The sequence below is a fragment of the Bubalus kerabau genome, chromosome 14 (genome assembly GCF_029407905.1).
Source record: "Bubalus kerabau isolate K-KA32 ecotype Philippines breed swamp buffalo chromosome 14, PCC_UOA_SB_1v2, whole genome shotgun sequence".
Taxonomy (NCBI): Eukaryota; Metazoa; Chordata; class Mammalia; order Artiodactyla; family Bovidae; genus Bubalus; species Bubalus kerabau.
In genome coordinates, this window is record NC_073637.1 from 11,140,538 (window position 1) to 11,159,080 (window position 18,543).

Below are 18,543 nucleotides of genomic sequence, written 5' to 3' on the forward strand. Positions count from 1 at the left end.
TTTAAAGAATTCCACTCCTAAAGGAAGAAAAGATGAGAAGGAGGGAGGGAGTGAAGGAGGAGAGAGAAAAATAGAGATATTGGCCTGGCTTATTTAAAGTCTGCTTCAATTGAGGGGCACAAAAGTCTACCACATATTTTTAGGAGCACATGCGTGATAAGTTGCTTCAGTCATGTCCAACTCTTTGCAAACCTATGGACTGTAACCCACCAGGCTCCTCTGTCCATGAGATTCTCCAGGCAAGAATACTGGAGTAGGTTGCCATGCCTTCCTCCAGGGACTCTTCCTGACCCAGGGATCGAACCCAGGTCTCTTATGTCTCCTGTATTGGCAGATTCTTTACCACCGAGCCACTTGGAAAGCCCTTCAGGGGCACATCTATTGCTTAAATGATGGTCTGTGTCTTAGTATTAGAATAGGAAAGGATCCGCAGAAATTCTTTAGTTTCTAGGACCATGTTGTCACCCAGGAAATGTGACTTGCCCCAGGTCACCCAAGTGGTTGGGATAGAGCCAGGACTGGAACCCAAGCTCCTGACTCCAGAGTGAGGTCTTTTCACCACCGCTTCCCTCCATACCTTGCTTTATCTTTAGTGAGGACAACTCCACAATCTTCCAATGCATTAGCAAGGTACCTTGGTTCTGAATCATTCTGCATATCTTTCCTTCTCTCTGTGCGTTTTTTTTTTTTCCTTGTCCTCGTTTCAAGGAGAAAACTTGGTATCCTCATCTCTAAAGAGAGAGAGAAAAAAGAATCCCATTTGAAGTGTCACACATGACACATTTCCCATGTCATCCCATAGCTCGGACTCCAGCAGCATTGATCGCTCAGTCCCCATTAGAGCCCTGTGAGGTCACGGGGACCTTGATAAATGCATCTGGGGTCCTCATTACTGTGGCCAGGATGGTTTTGGAAACCAGAACTCTCAATGGCCTACCAAGGAGGCCAGCCCATGAAGGACACCATCTCTCTCTCCACATCCTCTGAGTCAGTGGCCTGTGCATAAGAGAGGGACACACCAGGGATGAGCTTTGCCAGCATCTCAGGGTTGGAAGGGATGACATATGCCTGGCAGGAGCTGAGCGTACCAGGTGTGGGTTTGGGTCTTTGAGTCCTGATGTTGGCATGATAGCAGCAGCTGTTCTCAGATACAGAAAGATGAAAAGGCCAAATTGGCATGCTCTCCCCAGAATATGGGCTCCCGGGGACGGGGGAGTGGGAACCCTAAGCCAGAATTCCTTACTGTCCCCCAGAAAGGGGTGGAGTGGTGGGGGAGGAAGTTGTGGAAGGAAGACTGGCTCCTCCATCAGTGAGGTCCATGTGCCACGGGTAGGACTATCAGGCATTCAGATGGCAAAGCTGGAAGGGATAGTTAATGCTCCAGCAGTGGAACTCAGTTTCCAAGATGATCACAGCAGCTTGAGATACAGGCTGAGTCTCAGAAGATGACATTGAACAAAGACAAATGTAAAGCCTGTACTTATGTCTGAGGTCAATTACACAAGCATGGATAAATGATCTGCTGTTGTTCAGTCGCTCAGTCATGTCCAATTCTTTGCAACCCCACAGACTGCAGCACACCAGGCTTCCCTGTCCATCACAATCTCCAACGTTTGCTCAAACTCATGTCCATTGAGTCGGTGATGCCATCCAACCACCTCATCCTCTGTCACCCCCTTCTCCTCCAGCCCTCAATCTTTCCCAGCATCAGGGTCATTTCCAGTGAGTCAGTTCTTCACATCAGGTGGCCAAAGTATTGGAGCTTCAGCTTCAGCATCAGTCCTGCCGATGAATATTCAGGGTTGATTTCCTTTAGGATTGACTGGTTGGATCTCCTTGCAGTCCAAGGGACTCTCAAGAGTCTTCTTCAGCACCACAGTACAAAAGTATCAATTCTTCAATGCTCAGTCTTCTTTATGGTCCAACTCTCACATCCATACTTGACCACAGGAAAAACCATAGCTTTGACTATGCGGACTTTTGTCAGCAAAGTGTTGTCTCTGTCTTTTAATTCTCCATCTAGGTTTGTCATATGATCTATGATTTTATAATAAGTGTGCAAAAGTTCTTAAAATGAGATTTCCTACCTTAGTTTTTCTTCTCCTACACATCCAAATACATGCAATGTGTATCTCCCTTTCTCAGCCTTCCCACCCCAGATAAATGTTATGCCTTAACTTGCAAAGCTTGATGCTGGCTGTAGAAGTTGGGAACAGTAGAGACAGTGAGCCCAAGCTTGAGGTTACTCCTAACACTCATGGCTAGTGAATGGTCTTGCATCTTTCCCTTCAATGACTGACCTTAGAAATAGGTGAGAGGAAGGTGGTCTCAAAGCCCCAGGATGCTGTTGAGTGTAGAATTTGCAGCTAATAAGCTGAAGCCCCTGAACACTTATTATGGTGCCCTTGACTGCCCTCAGTCGCTGCAGAGTGGTGCATGCACTTGGCCACCTCAGTGCCCAGCACGGTCCATTAGAATAATTAGTTTCCTGATGATGCTTTAAGCATCTAGGGGGCAGACCTGATTCTTGGGCCACCTCTGTACCTTGACACGAGACTCAGTACAGAGTAATTGCTCAGTAAACATGTATTGGATGAAGGACCGAGTGAGTGAATATAAAATCCAGGAGCGTTTAAGGATGAACATGAAGCCCAGGGAAGGAAGGAAATTGTTCAAACAATCAGCCGTGATGGCTGTTGTTTCTACAAGTACAGCTGGGCAAACAGATGCGTCTCCCCATGCTAACGCCTGCATGGGCACTCTCTCTGTCTTTCTTTTTTAATCTCTCCCCTTTTGGAAACTTGAAGCCACTAAATGTTTCCATTCTAATGAGATTTTCAAAAAGAGAGAGGAAAAAAATGTCTAGAATAATCAGGGCTTGTGGCATGCTGGGGGGAAAACAGCAGGGGGCCCGGGTCTTGCTTTGTGTCTAAGTGTTTGGCTCTCAAAAGAAACACTGGAGCCATTTGTAGGAAGGTGCTAATCGAATAAGAAAATATAAGTTGTTTACACCTTTTGGGTTGGGTTTGAGAGAACCAATTTTTATCTCTAAATTAGAAAGGTTTCCAGGGCATGGTTAGAAAAGTAAGTAATATGCCAGGGACACTCTGGCATCTTCCCACTGTCTTTAGCCTGAAGGCGGTTGAAAGGTTGGCTTGGCCACCATCCAGGTAAGGAAGGTGAAAGGGAACGTGTTAGTCACACAACTTTTTTGCACCCCATAGACTGTAGCCCTCCAGGCTCCTCTGTCCACGGGATTTCCCAGATAAGAACACTTGAGCGGGTTGCCATTCTCTTCTCCGGGGGATCTTCCCGACCCAGGGATTGAACCCAGGTCTCCTGCATCGCAGGCAGATTCTTTACCAGCTGAGCCACCAGGAAAGCCCTTGTAGGTGGGGAAAGTGAATGCCTCCTTGGGATGATTTCACAGCTGCTGGGAAGACTTGCTCCCTTTTCTCCTAGAACCTCCAGCTGGAGGTCTCACAAGAAGTAACTTAATCCTCAGGTGCTGCATGCTAAGTCTCTTCAGTCGTGCCCAACTCTGTGACACTGGACCATGGCCCACTGCTCCTTGGTCCTTGGGATTCTCCAGGCAAGAATAGTGGAGTGGGTTGCCATTTCCTTCTCTAGGGGATCTTCCCGAGCCAGGGATCAAACCTGAGTCCCTGAAGTCTCGGGTTTGGTAGCTGAGTTCTTGACCACTAGTCCACCTGTACAAGCCTTTATCCCCTTTTCAAATGCAAATTTCAGGTGCGGTTTTATACCTATTAAATTAGCAAGTCAACCAACAAACTGTAATTAATAGCCAATGCTGGCAAAATTGGGTAACAGTGGATGCTGTGTGTTCCTGGAGACAAAGTGCGCAACCCTTCAGAAAAGTAGTCCGGCAGAATATATCAAGAATCAATTCAGATATTTGAAGCCCAGATAGTCTAGAGATTATTATGAGGAATTGATTCTAAAGAAGGAAAAGCTTTATGCATAAAAACATATACCATCATATAACTTATAATAACACAGAATTGGTAGCACCCTAAATCTGAATATCCAGCAATAAGAGAATGGTTGTATATATTTCAGTGCACTGATGTCATAGAAAGTGCCTCTTCCATTAAACATGATTGTTTGAATATTTTATAGCCAAGTGGAAGAATATTTATACTTTAATAAGCTAAAAATGCAGACTATACTGTTGAGACAAAGCAAATATTGAAAATTGTGTATGCCTATGTCCTTGGGCTGCAAAAGGGACAGGAGGAAATGAAAACAGCTGATTTATTAGGCTTAGAATTGAATACGGTGATTCTTTTATTTTGGTTTCCATTGTGTGCTTTAGAACGTCTTCTATGAAATGGGTCTTTTAAGCCAGGAAGACTAGAGCTGCACAGGTGAAGGTGTCTGATGGCAGGCACACACGGTGACCAAGAATCAGTGAGGAGATGGAATGTGTTGGACCTGCAGGGAGAAATGCAGATGGAAGGGTTGACAGGGCAGCAGTGGAGGCTGGAAGACCACGGGAACAGGGGTGACTTGGAGGAGAAGGAAAGGAATGCCCCAGAGCACGGGCTTAGATGCTAGGCTCTGGATTCAAGCCCCAGCCAAGTCCTTACCAGGATTCCTTATGGCCAGACGAAAGAGGGTGAGGAGGGTCTGGACAGAAAATGCTGCCATCCACTGTGAGCCTGTGAATCATGCCCCTCTCCTCCTGGAAGGAGGGAGGGGTGAAGGGAAACTGTGGAGCCTGTTTGCCACTTGTCCCATCACCTTCTAACCTTCCACCCTCATGCACCATGGGGCCCCTCCACGCAGGCATAGGGAGGGACAGCTGAGGAGCCTTTGCTGGCCCTTCCCATCCCTCTGGATGAGAGAGAGCTCACCCTCCACCTCATGACATCTATGAACACGGCGATTCTAGATAGCTCCTGCTCTGGCCTTCCTGGAAGCAGATGCTGTGTCTGATCCCAGCAGTCTCGGCAACATTACCATGGGCCACGCAGACTTTCTGCTATAGCCTCGCAAGGTGGACTTTGGTGTTACTGATGCACAAGAACAGAAGTTAAGATTAATTAAACAGCTCTGCCTGGGCCATGAAGAGGGCATGGCAATCCACTCCAGTATTCTTGCCTGGAAACTCCCATGGAGAGAGGAGCCTGGCGGTCTGTAGTCCATGGGGTCGCAAAGAGTCAGACAAGACTGAGCGACTAAGCACAGCACAGCCTGAGCCATAAACACATGAAGAGGAGCGGCTGGGGATGAAGTACCGTGTTTGATTCTGAAATGCATGCTCTTTGCCCTGCTGCACACAACCTGTAGATCAGTGCTTTGTACACAGTTGTCATTTAGTCAATAAGTCATCTCCAACTCTTTGCAACCCCATGGACTGTAGCCCGCCAGGCTCCTCCATCCATGGGATTTCCCAGACAAGAATTCCCCAGGCAGGTTGCCATTTCCTTCTCCAGGGCATCTTCCTGATCAAGGGATCGAACCTGAGTCTCTTGCATTGGCAGTGGATTCTTTGCCATTGAACTATCTGGGAAGCTCGTTGTAGACAGTAGGTGCTTCCAAAATGGTCATGTAAGAGTTCTGCACTCCCCAAGTCCGACTTGTTCTCTGATGGGGGACAGTTTCCCCACACCAAATAATTCTCTGACATCAACCGAATGTCCTATAATTTAACTCAGTTCTGACACTGTCTACCTGGAGAGAAATCAGATTTCACAAGTTAAGGGCTCATCCTGACAAGACTGTCCCCCACCCCTCAGCCCCACTTCAGATGCCAGTGGCAAGTTAGGTGGCCACCTGTGCTTCTGGCCGACGGGTTATAAACTGGAGATTCCCACGACCTGCTCCTTGGGTTTGATTCACTGACTAGAGTGACTCACAGAACTCAGAGAAACATGTGACTTATTTTAAGATCATCTGTTTATTATAAAAGGATTTAAGTCAGGCACAGACCATGGAAGAGATGCATAGGGCAATGCGTGGAGTAAGGGCTTCCCTGGTGGCTCCGATGATAAAGAACATGCCTGCCATGTGAGAGACCCAGGTTGGATCCCTGGGTAGGGAAGATCTCCTGAAGGAGGGAATGGCAACCCATTCCAGTATTCTTGCCTGGAGAATTCCATGGACAGAGGAGCCTGGTGGGCTACTGACCATGGGATCGCAAAGAGGCAGACTCAACTGAGTGAATAACACATATATACATACATGTACAGGGTAAGGCAGTGGAGCTTCCATGGGCCTCCAGGAACCACTCTTTCCACATTTCCATTTGTTCCAACCCTGAAGCTCTTTCAACCCAGTGCTCTTGCATTTTTATGGAGTCTTCACTACATAGACATGAGTGATTAAGTCAGTGGCCGTTGGTGATGGAGCTGAAGCTCCAGGCCCTCTGCCCTCCCCAGAAGTCTGGGAATTGGGACCAGTAGTTCCCACCCTCTAATCACTTGATTTCTTCTCCTGGCAACAGCTCCCATCCGGAGGCACTTCCCAACAGTCACCTTGCTGACTTCACAAAAGACACCCTGATTGTGCTCCCCGCTAAGGAAGTTCCAAGGGTTTTATGAACTCCATACCAGAAACTGGGAAATGACCACATACATATTTCTCATTATAAATCACAATCTCACAGCATAGTCGGTGCTCTGCAAGGGTTTGATAAAATAAAGCATCCTCTTAAGGTTTAGCATCATTTCAGTGCCCAAGCAGGGGTCTATGGAAGGATGGATTTAGACCTTAAAAATACCACCCCGGGTGTGAAACAAGGAAGATTTTGTTCACAAAGCTGACTGGACTTTTAGTTGAGGTTTATGAATTTTTAATTATGCCTTTGTTTTCCTTAACCCTGTAATGTCATGCCAAGGGCTTCCCAGTGGCTCAGTGGTAAAGAATCCACCTGCCAGTACAGGAGACATGGGTTCAGTTTCTAGTCAGGGAAGATCCCACATCCCACAGAGCAACTAAGCCCGTGAGCCGCAGCTACTGAAGCCGGTGCACCCTAGACCCCGTGCTCTGCCGCAAGGGAAGCCGCCGCAGTGGGAAGCCGCGCACCACAGCCAGAGAAGAGCCTCCGCTCACCCCAACCAGAGAACAGCCCGCAAAGCAAAGAGGACCCGGCACAGCCAAACATAAATAAATTAAAAAAATTATATTTAAAAAAGCCATTAGTGGGCAGACAAGACACGGAAGAAGAAATGCCTGGTAACATACCAAGAAACTTCAATAGATGTTTCCAGAGACAGATTCACCATGAAACTAATGAAATTTAAGCTGTAACTCCAGTTCTTATTTTTTTAATCATATTTGTCTTCTATTCCCTAAACTTTTACTTCTTTCCTTCCACAAATGACCCTATTAATTAATCTTTTATTAAATACTGTGATATCTACCTCAACAACAATGATATGGAGTCCCTTACTTTTAAGTTTTAAATATTTTTTTCTGCACTGCATTAGACAAGTCAGACATCTTCAGGTGGTACCAACTGAGTTCCATTGCCCTGGGCTCTTAGTTTAAATCAAAAGTTGGGAAACTTTTTCTTTAAAAGTCAAATAGTAAATATTTTAGGCCTTTGGGCCAGATAGGCTCAGCTGCAGTTACTCAGCTCTCCTATTGCCTCGCAAAAGCAGCCATGGACCATATATAAACAAAGGAGTGTGGCTATGATATAAAAATTTATTTATAAAAATAGCAGCTGCCTGGATTTGCCCTGAGGGACACAGTTTGCTAACCCCTGGTTTGAATGATCAAAAGCTGCATCTACATCACACATCTGTGGATCCAGAGGTTGATCAGTTCAGTTCAGTTGCTCAGTCGTGTCCGACTCTTTGCGACTCTATGGACTGCAGCACACCAGGCCTCCCTGTCCATCATCAACTCCCGGAGCTTACTCAAACTCATGTCCATTGAGTTGGTGATGCCATCCTCTGTCGTCCCTTCTCCCACCTTCAATCTTTCCCAGCATCAAGGTCTTTTCCAATGAGTTGGAAACTTATCCAGAGTTTGATAGGGACAGAATATAGATAGATCAAGATATAGATAGATCAAGATATAGATATCGATTTCTGTGATTTTTTGTGATTATGATATTCTTGCTTAATTTCCAGGACAAGGAAGGTTTTTAAACACAAAATTATTTTTTATATATTCCAGTAAAGCCACTTTTTTGACCCTATGAACATAATACTATAGGGAAAGAGGTGAAAAGCTTGCATCTGAATGCCTGCTATTTGCCCGGATTCATAGCAGTTTATGTACATGGTTCTCTTTTTATTTACATGACCATCCCATGAGGTAGGTTTAGAGGGTCCCTAATTCCACAATTAATAGTAATCAGTGAATACCTACTTAAAGGGTATCTGCTGAAAATGGGTACTAAACTTCATACTAAACAGTGAAGAAAATTTCTCATTAGCATGTGATCACAAAAATATAATTAAAATACAAAAATGTGTTTATTGTATCTCAGGTCACAAAATTTAAATTATAATTGCAACTATGCTCTAATTTTTACAATGCACAAAGACTCAGTTGAGTGTTAATTTGAGGTTATATTTTCTTTGCCAAAACTTGATGATAATACAACATGACTTCACATTTTATTCTCTCAACATTTGGGGGGAAGGATTGTATGGTGTTTTTCACCCTTTGAAATATCATTTGATCTGTCTTTAATTATTCCAGTAAGATTGTCGCTTGTTAATGGTTTTGCTGTATTTAGAACAGCTCTTCATCATCATATCCATCAACTTCACAAAATCCTGCCTCCTTTGTAAGCTTTGCCTTTTCTTTTTGCAAATGGTCCATACTGTACCGTTGGATGATGTCCCTGTTGGAGAGACAGAGGCTGAACTGCAAGGCCATGATGTGCAGGATACAGGCTGCTGTTAGACCGTCAAGGATGTTTGCACGGAGACTTCCTTAGAGAGGTGGTTTTTAGTTATGAGAGTTTTTGCTGCCCTGTGCAATCTCTGAGCTACAAAGACTGGGATAAGGAATAAGATAAAGAAAATCCCTTGATTTGTCACTTGCGTGTTCTAAATGAGAAACTGAGGTTCAAAAAAGTAAACCTGCCCTGGGTCATCTGATTTCTAGGTGGTGAGCCAAGATTCAGATCCTTTGGAGCCTGACTACAAGCATGCCCGTTTAATGGCAGACAGATGGGGACTGAAAGGAGAAGAGTCCATGCTTTCTTCCCTCAATCTAGGACCTTGGCGAGCTACCTGGCTCTTGAAATATGCCTACGGGGAGCAGGGGCCATCAGGGGTCTCGGGAAACTGCCTAGAGATGGAACCAAGCTTTTCTCCCCAAAACTGGAGACCAGAGGAGAGGGAAGCTGAACTCTCAGTGCACCCCCCAACCCCACCCCACCCCCAGCTCTCCAGCTGGCCCTGCCCTGGCCCCGTTCCCTGCAGAACCTCACTCCAAGCCCCACGGTCATTCTCAGAACAGCGTCCGGTCCCAGCATCTCTGCCCCCTCCTCCTGTGGTGACCCCACTGCCTGAGCCTGAAGGCTGTGGTCCTCATCTGTAAAACAGGGCAGGGATAAAGCAGTGACAGTGTCCCCTCCTGGCACTGCTGCTCTCCAGAGTACAGGAGAAAATGACACTCCAAAAAAAATTGCCAGGTAAATCCTAGAGTTTTCACTCTCTTGGGTTCCCCTTGAATGAAGTCCTTGAGGGGATATTTGTCGCGATTTCCGGTGGGTCGGGCTTTGTTCCTACGAAGGGAGGCCAGGCTTGGGTGGGAAGAGGCAGGTAGGAGATGGTGTCTGGTTTGAGGGCATGTCAAGACCCTTGACCTCAACTAGTTTTATTTGGAAAGATGGTTGGGACCCTGCAGACAGAAGGGCAGCTGTTGACTCTCCCCAAGCCTCCAGCAAGAGAGAAGAGAGAAAAGTGGCATGAAGGATGATGTTATTGTTCAGTCGCTCAGTCGTGTCCAGCTCTTTGCAACCCCATGGACTGCAGCACGTCAGGCCTCCCTGTCCTTCTCTATCTCTCAGAGTTTGCTCAAACTCATGTCCATTGAGTTGGTGATGCCATCCAGCCATCTCATCCTCTGTTGTCCCCTTCTCCTCCTGCCTTCAATCTCTCCCAGCATCAGAGTCTTTTCCAATGAGTTAGTTCTTCGCATCAGGTAGCCAAAGTATTGGAGTTTCAGCTTCAACATCAGTCCTTCTAATGAATATTCAGGACTGATTTCCTTTAGGATTGATTGATTTGACTGGTTTGATTGCTGTCCCATGGACTCTCAAGAATCTTCAGCACCACGGTTTGAAAGCATCAATTCTTCAGCGGTCAGCCTTCTTTTTGGTCCAACTCTCACACCTGTACATGACTACTGGAAAAATCATAGCTTTGACTATGTGGACCTTTGTCAGCAAACTGATGTCTTTGATACAGAGAAGAAACTCACATGACAGAGGAAGTAAAAGAATAATTGGTCTCCTGAGATGGCTGAAAGGGAGGTTGGTGTGCTGGGCCACTGGCATTGGAATAAACAGATAAAATGATCCTAGGATATTTTCTTCAGATGATCCGTAACTGCAGCCCCTCCCCCAACTGCACGCACAACCACTACATATATTTATATGATGGTTCTGACTGTTTTACACTGTGTTATGATTTGTCTATTAGTCACAGGTACATAGGGATATGTGCCCTGTGTGGAGTATATGTTAAGAATACTTGTTGAATGAATACATTAATTTTGAAATACTTAAAAATCGGTGAGGCATGGAGAGAGAGAGAGAGAAAACTGGAAGAGAAGGGAAGAACCCTTCTAGCCACTCCTCTCTCTCTTCCATCCGTGAGACTGATAATTCCACCCATGAGTCTGGAATCGAGTTCGTATCTTCAGCGTAAAGTGCAATGTGCAGGAGACCAAACGTGCGTCCCCTTCTCAGGTAAAGGAGGGCTTCCTTGATGCTTTCCGCTTTATAAATTAATGATTGTTTTCAAATCTCAGCAAGTAAATTCCCCAGGCTGCCGGTACTTTTCAATCCCTGGAGATGCAAGAAAATACCAAGTTCCGACGAGTGTTTGCTGCCCCCTGCTGGCTAAAGCCTGGTTCTGCACGCCCTCCCTGCGAATGGGAACCAGGCTGAAACTGCGTTATTGGTGACCGGTTAAGGTTGAGCTGTCCTTCACCTGGCTCTGAAATCACAATTAGAGCTTAAAGGGACTTAAGTACCTAGCTCCGACCTCTCTTCAAAGCTTTAGACTTGAATTTCGATCAGCTTGCTGGATATTCCCACTTGGACCTCAAACAGTAGGTCCACAGCTTGATTTATCTTTGCTGGCTTGTTGGCTTCTGTATACATACTCCTGAAGCTTTTGAAAACCACGTTGTCCACCCTCTCATCTCCCCCCATTGAGTCTCCTCTAGCTTGGCCTCCCTGTCCCATTGGTGGAGATGCAAGGCCACAAACTTCATTTTAGCCAGGCTTGTTCTTAACAACCCCTCAGCATGTGGCCGTATCTCCTCCTCTTTGTCATTCTCAGCCCTCGAGACCCACCCCATCTCCAACTTCTGGCTGCTTTCTATTGCTGGAAAGTTTAGTAGTCTCATGCCTTGAGGGTTGCAACTTCCACCTCAACTGGATTTGTAAGATATTTCACTAGACAGTGCCTGCCTTGGGACGAGTTCTCATGCTGGGTGTTAAGATGGTGCGCTGTATTTATGACACGGGGCAAGCAGTGATTACAATATGATAACGGGCTGTGATCAGTGCTGGAATAGAAATGCCTCGGGGTGTTCTGTGATCCCAAGGGAGGGATCACAGGAGGAATTGTGCAGGCAGTAGCTGGGAGGCTCTAGACGCAAGGTGTGCCCGGTACTGTCAAGGTGTTGAAAGTTAAATCGCTCAGTTGTGTCCAACTCTTTACGACCCCATGGACTGTAGCCCAGCAGGCTCCTCCGTCCATGGGATTCTCCAGGCAAGAATACTGGAGTGGGTTGCCATTTCCTTCTCCAGGGGATCTTCCTGACCCAGGGATTGAACCCAGGTCTCCCGCATTAGATGCAGACGCTTTAACCTCTGAGCCACCAGGGAAGCCCTGGTGTTAGCAGGGAAGTCAAGGTGCTAGCAGGAGGTAAAGGGGCACATGGGGGGAGTGGGCAGGGAAGAGGAGCATTGAGAAGAGGGCTTGAGGAAGCACAGTGATTCTGGGGGTGGGGAAGCAAGAGGGGTTGGGGAAGGTCGGATCATAAAAGGCTCGCACCCCTTACTGAAGTAGAAAATTGAGTGGGGTTTAGTGTCCTTGAACTCTCTGCACATGTACATGTTGTTCACATTGCCTAGGGGTCCATGCTGCAGGTCAACACACATAAAATGGGGAATGTCCTGGATAAACTGGGACATATGGTCCACGCTAGCTAAGACTCAGAGAGCCTTCCAACCCAATGACCACAGCCTCTGGGGTGCTTCCTGTGTTGTTTTCCCAAAGGCTGTGGACACTCAGATGATAACCTCAGCCAGACTCTCATGTGGCCATTTGTCCTGTTTCCCCCACTGGGCTAGGTAGTCCTTGAAAATGAGGGCTAGGTTTTTTATTCATGTTTGTATAAAATGCTCCTGCAGTGCAGAAGTTGCAGAAGACGCAGGTTCAATCCCTGGGTCGGGAAGATCTCTGTAGTCTTTTTACTGACGACACAGTTATCCTGCTAGTGATGATTCCTTCTGATGAATTTCTTTATCGGTATAACGGGAATGATCATATCTACCTTGGGAGAAGGTTGCGAGGATAAATGAGCTGATAGGTGTAAGGTGGCAGATGGTAAGTGCTCACTAAAGAGTAGTGTTGGGTGTTGAGATTGTTACCATCATCGTCGTCATCATCATCGCCAGAGACTTGAATGAAGAGGAAGCAGGTTCCACACATGTCATGAATTTAAAATAAAATGGCCAAACAGGAGGGAGTTGAAAATCTCATTTGGGTTCCTAGACAGGGTTGGAGACAGAGTCAGATCTGCAGGTCAGCAGGACTGTTGATCAGAAAATGCAATCAAGATCATCAAGGGGTGGGATCAGCACTCCGGGCCAAGCCAGCTCCAGGAGCAGACACCTCCAAACCTCCTTATGTCGTGGTCCTCACCATCACACCGTGAGTTGGTTTTCTCTTTGTCAGGACCGTCAGCTCAGGAGGACAGATCCAGCTTGTTCATCATTGAATTCCAGCTCTGCCTCCCCCAGTGCCTACCATATAAATATTCAACAGATGGATGGATGAATGAGTGCACGAGTTGGGTACCCACTTACATAAACAAACCGAAAAGGCATGGATGGGGGCCTAGCAGGACAGAGCGCTGGATTACACAGAGCAGGAGAACTTGGAGTATGTGGCACCAAGACTCCCGCAGGCACACTGTCTTTTAATTTCCCTCTTAGACACCAGGGTTTCTCCCGTGGTTCAGATGGCGAAGAATCTGCCTGCAGTACTGGAGACCTATGTTCAATCCCTAGGTCAGAAAGATCCCCTGGAGAAGGGAATCTTACCCACTCCGGTATTCGTGCCTAGAGAATTCCATGGACAGAGGAAACTGGCGGTTCCTCTATAGTCCGTGGGGGTCACAAAAAGCAGGGTCTCGATGGAGCAGCTAACACTTAAACTTAGGTACCCAGAGAACCTGATGCTGACCATTGAACCAGACTCCCCACCAAGAGGGAGGAAGAACCTCTTTTCTTTGCTGAAAAGATGAAGCGCGCATGCGCGCGCGCGCGCGCACACACACACACACACACACACACACACACACACACTGTCTCTCCACCACCCTCACTCTCTCACACACAGGGAGTTTATAAATACAATCATCTCAGAGGATTGTTTGCAGTTAGCTTCTGCCTGAGGCAGGGGCATGAACCAGATGAGCTCTCCTGACTTTTCAATGAGCAGCTCTGCATCACGGTGGCTTGGATTCTTTCTAGCATGAAACACACTTGATAATTTCAGAAACGATTCTGAAGATCCTCCAATTGAAAGAGATTATTTACTTTAGTAACTACTGACTGTTAAAAAAAATAATAATAATAATACGAAGATAATGGTAACAGAGACTTTCATTGAATTTATCAATCTTTGGATGAATTTGTTTTTATTCTAAGAATATTTTCATATGTTTGAAGGTCATAGTCCTGTGTGTGCAGGACCCATTATTAACATAGTCACATTCCAGTTGATTAACCAAAGCTTGCGGTAACTGGTTTGTCAGGCAATCTGCAGTCCTCTAGGGCTGGGACCAGATGCTGTAACTCAAATTCTCACTGTTTCCACTAACTAGCTGGTAAAGTTATGCATGTTGCTCTCTCAAACCTGGTTTCCATAACTGTAGCATCAATTCCTAACTACCTCACAGCTGTGTCACGAGGTTAAATGGGATAACGTAACAAGTCCACTCCTATGTCCGATGGATGCTGTAGCTTCATCCTGGCTATTACTCTTCTGCCTAGCCTCGGCACAATCCAGAACAAGGCACTTCCTTAGTTTCTTTCTTCCTTCCCTTCTAGGTTCCTGATTGTCCTAGGGTGCTTGATTCTGGCTGTCCTGACCACCTTCAGGGAGTACGAGACTGTTTCGGGAGACTGGCTTCTGCTGCTGGTGAGATGTGCGCCTAGCATGGTGCTGTGCTTCTGGGGCAGACGCTCTGGTGGGCCCTCCAGCGGTGAGGACAAGGAGGCCCTTGGGTGCAGTTTCCCCACAACTGCCTTTGGTTTCCTGGAGTCTCTGGCCAAGTCCAGAAGTAAGAAAAAGCAATGACAAATCGGTTGATGAGGACTTCCCGGTGCACAGGTGGAGCAGGGAGCGAATGGCCTTGTGTTATTCCAGATTAGAGAACAGGCGGCACAAACAAAGTCAAAGCAGAAACCAAGACCCAATGGCTAAACGATAACACCTTCTGATAGGTAACGCAAAGGTGTGTTCGGTTCCAAACCCTGCCTCTGCTTCTCCTCCCTAAACCCTGAGGACCTCTTCCTTCAAGGCCAAGTACCAAATCCCATTTCTACATGAAAACTCCAAGGCCTTCCTCCTGGGCCCCTGCCCGTTTTCACCGTCCAGTCTGTATCCTGTGTGTGGTGGACAGCATGCAGGCAGCAGTCTTGGGCAGATTGCCTAACACCCCTGACTCAATTTCCTCCCATCCTCACCCACGGTATGTAAAAATGTAAGGCGAGGAGCACAGACCAATGGGCTGAGTGCAGCATCCATGCCCAGCCGGGAGGTGGCTTCCAGGAAGAGCTGGTTCCTGCTACGACCCCGGGCAGCACTGGCCAGCTGGCCCTTTGAATGACCATGCCTTGGTTAGGATCAGCCCACCTGTTTAGGGTGAGGCCCTGCCCTCTGCACAAGGGAAGGATGCCAACCACCCCCCCCCCCCAATTAGGGGGATCTTGCTATTTCATAAACACTAATCTGGTGAGCTAAGCATGATGCCCGTGGTATCCGAAACATCAGGTTCCTTTTCAGGGCAGGTCTGGAGCTGAGACCCGAGCAGGTGACTCCTGGGAAGCCACCCAGTTCCAGGAACTAAGTTTCAAAGATTGTTGCAACTCCCCAAGAGCCCCAGGGAAGTCACCAAACAGAAAAAGCAAAGTGTCTCTGTCTGATCAGCAAGGGAGGCCTGAGAGGGAGGTCACGGTCTCTGTGCCCCAGGGAAGGAGAGTAGCACAGTAACACCCTGATGGGCGTGAGCTCTGAGCCTGATTATCTGCCTGGAATTCCTTCTTGGCCACTTTTGGCCTTGAAACATTTATTCAGCCACTCCTTCCCTGGCCTTGGTTTCTCAAAATATAAGCTGAGGGTAATATTATAAAATACCTCTGTGATTCCTGACGCCGGAGCTGCGCTCAATAACCACTGGCCACACTTAGCAATACCAGGGGCCAGACAACTCGTGGACAATTGCATCAATTCCTCTCCTTTCAACTCAACTGAACTTCTTAGGGGCTTTTTAGTATATTAAGGGAATTTGTAAGAAATGATCCATTAGGGGAAAAAAAGCATAGAAAAAAAAGGCTTAATGTTCGGGACAGCCAGCTAGTGAAGACAGGAGCTGCCCCGCACTGAAGGGGGTGATCAGCCTGTCCTAACCCCTCCGTCCACCAAACCAGCAACCACAGAAATCCAACTCTTCAGACTTCAGAACAGAAATCGCTGGTTCCGGACAACTGGGTCCCAGCTAATCAGCGTCTCTCCATATGTTCTTCCACGCAGGAAACATTTGCTATTTTCATCTTTGGAGCCGAGTTTGCTTTGAGGATCTGGGCTGCCGGCTGTTGCTGCCGATACAAAGGCTGGCGGGGACGACTGAAGTTTGCCAGGAAGCCCTTGTGCATGTTGGGTGAGCCCTGACCCCGGGCCCAGGGGCTCCTCGGCCCCCTCTTTGGGTGCATTGTTTCTCGGAGGCAATTTTAAGCAGACACAATTCGTCTGGGAAACCCTACACATGGTGGGGGCCGGCCTTGCCTCTCCCGCTCCCTTCAACCCTCCAGCAGGTACTGAGTACCTGCCCCTGTGGCTTCTTTTTAGAATGAGTCTGCAGGGCAGGGATTCTTCATGGGAGTTGGGGTTGGGGGGTACTCTCGGCGTTTGGAATGCAAAGGTGCAGCCATTGTAGGGCTCTGAACATCCCCAGTCCCTGTGAAGCCACAGTTGCCAATTGCCTTCCAGTTGGCTGCAGTGGAGTTAGAAGGTGTGGCACGTCCATTGCTGGTTGAGAGTTACTTCTGTAGGATCACATGATGTCCATTTTACAGAGGTGGAAACTGAGGCTCACGGTTCTGAGTCATTCTCCAGTCACATAGGGAGTAAGCAGCGGATTCCATCCTAACACCCAGGTCTGCAAGAATCTACCACTTTGCCCTCCCAAGGGAGGGCAACACCACATTGCTGTGTCCTGACCCAAAAGTTGCTCTGGGGATGTGTCACGGATACCCCTCCATCCGGATATAGGCATTTTCATAGCAGAGATGGTGGAAGCTCTCACACACCCCTATTGGTGCAGGATAGAACCCACCTCCACCCCTAGCCCACCTAGGGGGAACCCCTAGGTTCCCATCTGAAGATCCTACCAAAATCATAGAGAGACAGGATGAAATCTGCCTGCAGTGATGCTTAGGAATCTTGGAGCTTTGAATTCCTAGAAGTAGTTAAAGTTAGAGGATCATAGAATATCAGGGCTGGAAGGAACCTTCAGGAGCATTTGGCTGAACATGCCTTCCTGTCTGCTGCTCCAGCTCCTTTCACAGCAGCCTTTATGTGGTTCCCCCAGATTTTACTTGCATACCTCCAGTTGCAGGGCACTCATCACCTCTCAAGGTTATTCATTCCATCTTAACTCCTCGGACTCTCTTCAGATGTTTGAGCTCAGCCATTCTGTCCCTGCTCTCCACTCCAGCAATCTCCTGTCCTCAGGAAAAATGTGCTTCATGGCTTCAACTCCATCTTACATCCCATCTTGTTAGCATCACAGACCCTCCCCTCTGAGCTGCTGCTTCTTCCTCCCTGCCCTTTTGAAAACTGACCCCCAGGACAGAATACAGCCCTGTTTGGTATGAATGGCCAGCCCAGGGAGGAAGAGCTGGACCCTTGCTCTGTCCTAGCTGCCAGTTTCCCTCCGTATCACCTGGGACTAAGTTGCCAGGTTTGCAGGTTGCCTCACACCGAGGACAGTACCACCCTCACCATCAGCTGAAGCCCTTTTTCTTCTTCCCATCTGCTGCTGAGACTGGAAAGCTGAGGTTTTTGTCTAGTGCTCAGAATTTTGAATGCAGGTAGTGGGTGTGTGTGTGTGTATGCATGCATGCACACGTGCAGTTTTGGAGAACTTTTCAGTTACTTAATTTTTTCCACATTTTTTTCTCTCTTCCTCTGTCCTCCTTCCCTGTCTACTGTGTCTTAGTCTGTTCAAGCTGCTTTAACAGAATACCACACAGAGTAGCTTATAAATAACGGAAATTTATTCCTCACAGTTCTGGAGGCTGAAAGTCTGAGACTGGGGTGCCAGCGGGGTCAGTTTCTGGTGAGAGTTCTCTTCCTGGTTCATAGATGCTGTCTTGCTGTACCCTTACAAGGAGGAAGGGGCTCTCCAGAGTCTCTTTCTTCCTTAAGGGCACTTATCCCATTCATGAGGGCTCCACCCCCATGACCTAATCACCTCCCAGAGGCCCCACCCCCAGCACCATCACACCAAGAGACAGGACTCAATATATGAATTTGAAAGGAAACAAACATTCCGTCTTTCAAAACCCCCAACTTTCCTTTGCCTTCCTCTTTCCTTCTCTATCCTTCACATCTTAACTCATTATTGACCAGGGGATTTTTGCAGAAACTAAGGGCGATTTTTATTCTGGCCAGCCAAAATTAATTGTTATTTCACCAACACTTTGTGCGTCATTATACTCAACAGTTACACTTGACACACCTGTGAAGTCTTCCAATGTTTGTGAAATGTTGTCTTCAGTCTACTCTTGAGTAGAAGCAAAGGCACATTCTCCAGCACTGTGAGTTTCATTTTCACTTTCTGTATCAGAATCAATCACTG

At 47.2% G+C, this 18,543-nt stretch overlaps 1 protein-coding gene across 1 annotated transcript in view; it reads left to right on the forward strand.

Moving 5' to 3' along the window:
* Positions 1–18,543, forward strand: part of KCNQ3 (potassium voltage-gated channel subfamily Q member 3) — a 291,277-nt gene that overhangs the window by 232,011 nt on the left and 40,723 nt on the right. Inside the window, exons 2-3 of the mRNA XM_055545745.1 lie at positions 14,510–14,600; positions 16,215–16,341. Coding sequence (XP_055401720.1) covers positions 14,510–14,600; positions 16,215–16,341 — 218 coding nt within the window. The remainder of the gene's footprint in view (positions 1–14,509; positions 14,601–16,214; positions 16,342–18,543) is intronic.